This window comes from Coffea arabica, chromosome 10c (genome assembly GCF_036785885.1).
Source record: "Coffea arabica cultivar ET-39 chromosome 10c, Coffea Arabica ET-39 HiFi, whole genome shotgun sequence".
Lineage (NCBI taxonomy): Eukaryota > Viridiplantae > Streptophyta > Magnoliopsida > Gentianales > Rubiaceae > Coffea > Coffea arabica.
In genome coordinates this window covers 46,051,657-46,060,771 of record NC_092329.1, presented here as the reverse complement: position 1 = coordinate 46,060,771, position 9,115 = coordinate 46,051,657, and the positions used below count along the sequence as shown (strand labels likewise).

Here is a 9,115-nt window from a genome sequence, read left to right as displayed (position 1 = left end):
GCTTGGCACTATCCCCAAATGGGCTGAACCTAACAAAAAATAGCCCCATGAATAAGAAGCCCATCGTTCTAACAAAAAAAAGAACAAAGAAATGGCTACCGGGACTGCAGCAATGGCAGCCATGGCAGCAAGAATACCGGTATCTACGTGGCCAACGGCCACGAGGCTGAGCATCTTCCACGGCCAAGTACCGAAATGGAGCCACAGGCCGCGATTTTCTTTGTCACATTCTTCAATATCTGCTTCATCATCTCCCTCAACTTCGAGAAAACTCGTACTTTATTCAAAGCCCGGTTGCTGTTTGTGTGATGGCCTCAAAGAAAAGCTCCAAGCTGCTCTCCGCCTCTCTGGCCCTGATTCGATCCAGAACGTTGAATTACAGGTCCCAGTAACTCATTTTTGTTGTTTTTGCTGGGTTTCATGCAATTTGGTTTTGTTTATCTGATTGAATCTTGTGGGGGGTTTTTGTTCAGATTAGGGATATCACTACGAATCCTTGTTGGGAGAAGGCTTACCAGTATGAAATACCTGTGTTAGCTGTTGTTCGTTCTGATGGCTTTGAGGTTAGACTCGTTGCCTGAGGATCATATTTGTCAGCATCTTATTGTTACTAGTTTAAGTTGGCTTCTTTTCTTGTCATCATTTTTGTAATTTACTGCAATTGGACAAACAAGATTTCGGGATAGGGTAATGTCTCTGTGGAATTGACACTGGATTCTGGTGCATTTATAATTTGCAAATTGACCTTTATAACAACAGTACGAACTCTTACTGGTTGCGGTTATATTGATTGTTAATTATGTAATTGATATTTGATGTCATGAAGGCTATATCATCTCTGCTTATTTCGAATTAATGACGATAATGAAAAGAATAAATGCCACCAGTTGTGAATGAAAAAGGAATAGCCTGTCAGAATAATTAGCTTTCATCCCACGGCCAATTATCTGATATTAAACCTTATATACCTCTGTCAATGACTGAGCATGAAATGTGGCCTTTCAGTCAAGAAGGTGCATTTGGCTGCAGAAAAGCACTTCTTATTTGGTGCTTGGCTGGTGTACTTATCGATCAATTTTGGACATGAAGCTATTGGAAGGATGGTCTCATCATTTGTTTAAGTTACTCTATTTACTTTGGATAGGATTTGAACAAGTTGACGCTTAAATGCTCTAGCAAACTGTTGAAAACAGAATATCATTGGAATCTGTTAGTGAATCCAAGTAAACTTGGGTTATTACTCAGAAGCATGTAGAAGTGGAGTTTGATAAACTAATGGCCATTCAGGATCTTGTATTGCCTGATTAAGGAACGGTTCTTCTAAAGTAGTTTATATTGTTAAAGTGGAGGTTTAAGAATACTTCCATGGTCTATACCTTCCAAACAGAAAAAAGCATAGAGATAATTTCAAATTAAATGTGGTGGAACAAAATATAAAGAAAGCTCAGAGACTCTTTTCCTCCCTATAAATTGGAATGTGATCCAAAATATACTTTCAAGCAAAAGAAAATGTATTATTTATGAATTGCATCTGAATTTTGAGAATACTCTCGGTACCAAAGATACTTTATTCTCAAATGAATAAACTATAGGCAATCACCTAAGACCTGTGATTATGTTGAAATGGCTTCCTAAACAGAGATGTTCTCTGTGTTCATGCATGCGCATGTGTTGCATGTCACTTTCTGGTAAAATAAGTAAACCCTGTTTGGTTCTTCACTGGAATATTTTAGCCAAAGGATTTAAAGTTTAAACATCGCTTTCTTGTAAAATGAGGTGATGAGTTCAACTTTCGCTTAACATGAAAACGCTGAACTATGTGGCTTATTTGTTGGTTAAATAATTATCAGCATCTATGTATTTGGGATCAATAATTCTTGCTGAGGTTAAGCAACTACTTGATGTAATTTGCCTCGTGTTCATGGAAATAGATACTCTACTTGATGTGGTTTACATGAGCTGGTAGGATCTAATATGGGATACAATAATGAATTAGATGACTGCGAGCTCATCATGTTTTAGTCGAGTGAAAAGCAGAAGTGAATCTGGATTGCCATTGTAATAATACATATCTGCTTGGTACAGACAACTTTGAGCATATAATTATGTGTTTATGTTTCTGGTCTTGGTCTTGAACTTTGTTGTCTATGTTCTATCTATCTTGGATTTGTTCTTCATAAGATCTAATTTATGATTGGCAAACACTCGTGTGCATAGTATATTTCATTTCTTCTCATGAATTTTGGATTGATTAAGAAGAAGCTTCTGAGGTGAGGAGTCTGGATTTTGGTTTGTAGTCTAAGTGAAAATCTTTTGAATTTGTTACTCTCTAGACTGCTTTATAAGAGGTGAAGCTCACAGATATGCTTATTCGAATTTCAGGAGACCCTTCCTAGATTATCTCCTCGTCTTGGCATTGAGCTCATCCAAAAGAAATTAGCAGCTGCATTGAGTGAATGAGTTCATGTATGATGTAATTTGTGCATTAATACAGAATAGATCTTTAAGGAGTTTCAAAAATTAGTTTCTTTTCCTGATTTGACTTTTGTAACTTTATACTTTGTTTCCAAGTACAGTTTCCTGTATTATCCTTCATTGTGTCTATAAGCACATTGTTTATACAATGGAGAGAATACTGGAACTATGAATTTCTCTCTCTTCCAGACCAAATTACCACATGGATTTGCAGTTCTTTTAATCATAACTAGCATGAGTATAGGTTGAGCAAAAAGGAGACATGATTTCTGTTCATGAAAGTGCTCCTGGGCTTTCTTACTTTCCTTTTTTCAGTTTTTCTCTATCACCTTTGGACATCACATTTGTTACCAAAACAAGTTCATCCTATCATGATTGTGCAAGGAAATAAACATATGAAAATGACATGTGGTAAACTAACAAAGCTATTCTATCTTTTTTTTTTTTAAATTTAGCATGAACAAATTCTCGATCAGGTAAGACTTTGCAAACTATAAAACCTAGATGAGCTTTTTCTTTTCAAAAAAATGCTTCAGATGCACTACTTGTACAAGTGAAACCGCAACGCAAACACCAAGCGATATTATACTGAACCAAGCCACTCTTGCATTAGTTCTTTCACTCACTTCCCTCATGTCTGCTTCCCTACATGCAAAAAAGGAAACCAAATGTAACTCGGGTAGGTTACAATTAAAATTGTCAGATCTAAAATTTTCTAATGAGAGACAACTAAAACAAGTGATTTTAATCATAACTGAAGAAGAATAAAATTTCTGTAACCTGCATGTACATCATTAAAATAGCAGCACAAGTGGGCTTGAATATTTCATATTCTTTTTTAGCTTATGAAATTTCCTGTATTTAAGCTGTTTCCGCTTCCAAAATTTTTTGTACACTTTACACGGAAACCATGTGATGCATTGTCATTCTATTAAATAATCCACAATCCAATAAAGAAGGAAAAAGTAGACCGAGTAGAAATAGTGCTATGTGCAACAAATGTAAACAACCAGAGAAAAAGAAATGTGTTTAAGCACATTCTTGAACAATAAAAACTAAAGCAACTACCTGCTTTTGAGATAGATCAAATTTTCACGGATGGCTTCCACAACTCCTTCAAGTTTCCTCAGCTCAAGCTCAAGACCCTAAATCCATTTACGAATAAACATATCAGCACATATAGATCAGTGCATATATGTATATGGACACAAACAGACACGTACAGACACAGAATAGAGTAATGAGAACAAGGGGTGTCCGAAAGGGGGAAGGGGAAGGGGAAAGGCAAGGGATTCAAAGGACAAGTAAGAGATAGCACCAGTAATGTCGATGATGAACTTACTTCAACATGTTCTTTTTTGGCAACCGATTCCCAATCCTTAGCAGCAATTCCAGTTTTCCACTCAATACCAACAGTGACAGCTTTACCTCCATCATGACTGCTTTCAGTTGAGAAGCAAGCCATGTAACTACCATCTTCACTTGTTGTAAATGCAAATTGACCATGTGTCACGTTTTCTTGATGATGGACAGCATTTCCATATGGTGATGTCACCTAAACAGCACACAAATAGCTCATTTACCCACACTAGCTAAGACAACTCGCGAAACCTTTTTCAAGATTAGCAATGCTTCAACATCTGATCATCCAATAGACTTATTCTAACATAAAACATTTGTAAGCCAAATAGGTGACTAAACTACCACTTTTCAATAGGTTGAAATGTGAAAGACCATCTTGTCAATTATCTGGTTGCAGATTCCAGCTCTTTATTTGAAAAAACTCAAACTACTTCCCTAAAATTTATGTTAAGGCAAGAAATCAAGCGGATTTAATCTGCGACACGGGGGTAGAGATTTTACATTCTTATTAAACTCAAATATTGAGTCTGTTCCAGTATAAATGCAAATAAATACTATGTTCAGTTTTTCTCTATAAAGTTGATACATGACAACTTCAGAGATGTCATTACAGATATTAAAACATGACACTTCACAGATGCCATTACAGATATTAAAACATGTACTCCATCCCCTTTAACAAACCAATTTACTAGAAAGGTAAGCTTTAGGAAAGCAAGAGATGGTTAAATTATAAGACAGCAACAAGATCAGTACATCTTCGCATGCCTCCATTTCTATTTGTCAATGACAAATGATGCAATATGAAAAATTGATTGAGATTTATAAATATTTCCCGTTCAAAGTGTATGCAACTAAGCATTCCTTCAAAAATTTACTATTAATATCACGGTGACCATACTGTTAACAGAAGATTTGGATGGCTATCATACTGTTTGTACTTCAACTTCTATACAAATTCTGCTCCTTTCGTTTTTTTTCTTGCTCTTGCACACTCTGCTTATTTAAATTGAGGAGCATGTTAATTGCACTTGCACACTCTGCTAAAGAACTAGTGGACTTGTCAGAAGATGTTAACTGTACAGGTAGATCTTTTCGAAGATTTCCATTGTGCAATCACTTAGATCTACAAACCTTGTAATTGAATCACTGGATCCTCAATCCAACGAAATTTATATATTCACCCCATCTTTCGGCCAAATGAACTGCATCAGATAATAACTAGGCTAATCCACAGTTCAGATCTTGGTTGGAAGTGTCATTCTGAATTTAAATTGCAATGCAGGTAGTCTTACCATGTATGAAGCACATCATTGCTTAAAGAATTCTAGAAGACCTTTTTCCTTTTGACATATTAAATGATCCTTATATCTGGCTGTAATAGATGATCCTCAAATCTGTTACAAAAATATTCATAGATATGTTTAATCGATTCAGGATTTTATTGACACGCTAACAAGGACAGACTTTCATATAAGTACAGATTTTGGATCTTAGTCAAATTACTATTTCATTTAAACAATAAAAACCCAAATCTGACCCATTCACTAAAGCATAGAGATGGCTTTGGACAGCATTTGGTTGTCTACTTGCACGGATATGCAACTATAAATATGAGGAAAGCTCAGCTAGTCTGGGTCCACCAATGAGTTTCATCACAATTGCTACTTGAACCATACTGAAAATTTATATGACCAAAAAATTCACTTACGTAAAATGCTTTTTTGTAGATCACCACAAAACCATTCTGAAAATCTACAGGACCAAAAATCCACTAATGTAGAACAGCAAATTCATAGACCGCGTAATTTGATCCCAGAGAATATGATGCACCATTTATGCAAGTATTGACTCTGAACTCACTAGGCAGACAGTCTCAGTGTGACTAAGTTGACACTGATATTCCTTTTTCCATTTCTCTCTCTTTCTTTTTGTTTTTCCTTTTCCCCCATTTAAGGTAGGCTTAAGCCATACTAGTACACTCAGATGTCTGCCAGACTTTATTCTTCCTTAACAAAACAGCATATGAATATTCTAAAAGCCTTTTCCTAGCTTATTACAGCCTGGAACCAAATTTTATTGTAGATTTACCCGATAGTAGTTCTAGTATCTAGTCCAATAGGTCATCTAAGTTCATGCAATACCTTCTCTCCACTCCAGCATGATCTCATACCAAACTAATAATTTCTTTTGAGTATCATCATATCCATCATGGCAGGCAATAGCATCAATCAATAAATATCGTGCACCAGCAAACCATATGAATCAGCCCTAATAAAGAATTGCAAGTGAAAAAAAGGACCTGAACATTATGACTGCCACAATAAAATCAAATTGCAAGGGTTTGAAGTGAGGATAAAACTGTCCAATCAAGAAAGAAAATTCAAAGAAACTAAAGTTGTTCTGCAGAAGGGTACACATATGTAGAGCAGCAATCCCAGAGTTTTCCTGCATCAGCTGTTGATTTATAAGATAATGCCAGCAGTAATTATTTATGCCATGTTGAAACTGCAAATCCAAGAATGAATGAGAGTTGGCTGACAGCTTTTGTATCACCTCTAGCCATGCTTGCAAAAGCATAGTAAAAGTGCATTCACCAACAACTACTGCTCAATTCAGTGCCAGAAGCACTAAAATGTTAGAGCAGTACTGTTTTTTCTCACATTCAAAATCCAAAAATGATTTTGATAGATTCCATGAGAGATAAACTTTTAAAACCTTACCTCAGAAGCCTGTAAATTCACCAAGATAGAGTCATCACCAAAACAAGCTTGTAAAATCCACTATCCCAAAATGAATGTCTCAATAGTAACTCGATACATTTTTCCAAGTTAAAGTTACTCCCCCTCATCTCATTCTGCCAATATGCTCAAATGCTATTCCAGCTTGCAGTGCTACTTCGCATAAAAATCAAACTAATTCACCTTTTAATGCATTGTAACCGAGCAAATGTCAGAAACACTAAGTAAAAGATCCAGCCATTAGATCATTAGTTAGAGTTCTCTGAATCCTCCATCTCAAGAAATCATATTAACCGTAGGGCCTAAGACTTAAGTTCTACAAAATCTGAAAATTATGCTTTAACAAGTGCTTCAATGTGACAAAATGCCTGCCTGGTAACCACACATGTTTGTTTAAACAAGACAAATACTTAATCACTTCTAATCACTTAAATAATTACCCCCATTAGTAATCAAACAGAATCATAGAAAAATGTACTTGAACCTTTCTTTTCTTTTCTTTTCTTTTTCTCAAAGACAAAATCAATAAATTCTATTGTTCACCTCTTAAAGTTGTAGTTCCAAATCTGGTACCAGGGCAAAGTTGGATGGGAACTATTACGAATAAGAATGAGTACTATTCGGCATGCCCCCAATTGGATGATTTCGCACTTAAGATTGGATGGAAACTACCACGAATAACAATGATCACTATCCAGCACATGCTGGACTCAACACTCAAGATTGGATGGACACTACTACTGGATGGACTCTATTACGAATAAGAATGAGTACTATCCATCACATGCCTGATTCGCACTTAAAATGGACTGAAAAAAAATTTAATTAATCTATCAACCCTACAAAATCCACAAAAAAAAAAAAAAAAATTAAGTTGCTATTAGAAGCAATTAGTTGAAGTTGGACTTACTTTGACAGAGACTCTGGGGGTATAATTAGTGTTAAGATAATCTTCATCCCAGAAAACATAGTAATCGGCCATAACGACGACGCTTTTTCTGATATCCTCAAACAAGCACTTGATCCCTGATTTGGGTATCTCTAACCAGACTCCTTTTGCTCTCAAAACCATTCCAAACAGAAACAACATAAACACCAGAAATTTCTCTGCACGAAAAGCACTCATCTTTCCATCTTTCTTCCTCCCCATGAGTGGAAAAAAATGATCTAAACAGTTACGCTATTCGCGAACTTACAGTTGAAAAGAACAGGGAGGAGAATAGAGAAATGGAAGAATTTGTCAATTTGATTCTGGGCAGCTTGAATTACTTTGTCAAAGGCTATTTGTTTAGTTACTTTAGTATGAGGGAGTTGACGCGCGTGTTCAATACGCGGGATAAATGTGCGAATGGGGATGGGGAGTAGGTGTCTTGGCGCCACGCTGAATATTAGTGATTGGTCCAATCAATGTTGTACAGGTAATAGATTTGGTTTACTAACAAGAAAGCGAGTAATTTTGGTTGGATTTGTTTACGCTATCTTTTTTGGATAGTGTTTATGACCGATATTTACATTTTGGTCATTCAAAATTGTCTAAATTTTCGATTTGGTTCCTGGGCATTAGGACTGTCAACAATATTTTGAAACTCAAACCGTCAATTGAACCAATGAGGTGTTCAGGTCGCAGTTCAATTGATCAGACTGGTTCAATTTCGATTCAAAAATTTTTTTTAAATAAATTAATTATATAAACACACACACAAAGAATAAAATATTCATTGGACTAATTTAAGATTTTATCTGATAAAATGTTTAATATTTTCAAAGAACTTGGACTTTCACAAATAAAATTTTTAAATGATAAGTTCAAACAAATAAATTTCATCTCAATTGTATTGATCAAAATATAATCTTAAATCCTACTCAATAATACTATAATATTCTGAAATTAAACAAAATTCATGTATTTAGGAATTAGATATTGTGAATTTAAACTTTAAATCATGTCTTTCGGAATTAAAGATTGCAACTTTGTTAAAAAAAAAGAAGAAGAAGAAGAAGAAACCTGGAGCCTGAATGAAGTCAGGAAATTAGAAAGTAGAGATGAAAACTTGATAAAAGACAAAAAATGAGAAGAAAGTGAATGGCTATGGCACTTAGTGACTAGTTTTTGAAGTTAATAAGAGCCTGTTCTTTTTTTCAATTTAATAAACAAAAACAAAAAATCGTCATTCAAGGGTTCATTTTAGTTCAAACGGTTCTCACCAATTCTTCAATCCAATCAAGCCAAAATATGAACTGGACCAGAGTCATGATCGATTTGCGGTCTGATCAATCAAATTGCCCAATTTAATTCGAGTTTCAAAGCACTGACTGTCAATGAGGTTGAGTTAACTCGAACTTGGCTCGCTTGATCTGAGAAAAGGCCCAACTAGCCCAACCTTTTATTAAGGTGAGCTGAGTTTGGACCTCAATACTATATCCAAATTAAATGTTAGCAAAGTTTGAACCTTATTAGACTTAAATCCGATATAGGACCTATGATATATATATATATATATATATATATATATATATATATTCATATTTTGGAATAT

The 9,115-nt window shown here is 35.1% G+C and overlaps 2 protein-coding genes across 3 annotated transcripts; one reads left to right on the top strand and one right to left on the bottom strand.

Annotated features, from left to right (window-relative positions):
- Window positions 1-2,670, top strand: LOC113714608 (uncharacterized). The gene is made up of 3 exons (XM_027238537.2): window positions 1-382; window positions 474-563; window positions 2,383-2,670. Exons 1-3 carry the CDS (start codon window positions 92-94, stop codon window positions 2,458-2,460), a joined length of 459 nt encoding a protein of 152 aa, XP_027094338.1. The 5' UTR covers window positions 1-91; the 3' UTR covers window positions 2,461-2,670.
- Window positions 2,671-2,741: 71 nt separating this feature from the next.
- LOC113714607 (transmembrane emp24 domain-containing protein p24delta3-like) lies at window positions 2,742-7,865 on the bottom strand. Of its 2 annotated transcripts, none has more exons than XM_027238536.2 (4): window positions 7,489-7,865; window positions 3,818-4,030; window positions 3,544-3,620; window positions 2,742-3,112 (listed from the first exon to the last, which is right to left on the bottom strand). In XM_027238536.2, exons 1-4 carry the CDS (start codon window positions 7,726-7,728, stop codon window positions 3,094-3,096), a joined length of 549 nt encoding a protein of 182 aa, XP_027094337.1. In that variant the 5' UTR covers window positions 7,729-7,865; the 3' UTR covers window positions 2,742-3,093. The 2 variants fall into 2 exon arrangements, with proteins under 2 accessions (XP_027094337.1, XP_027094336.1); XM_027238535.2 differs by having other exon boundaries at window positions 2,742-3,120; window positions 7,489-7,864.
- Between the last annotated feature and the right edge of the window lie 1,250 nt (window positions 7,866-9,115).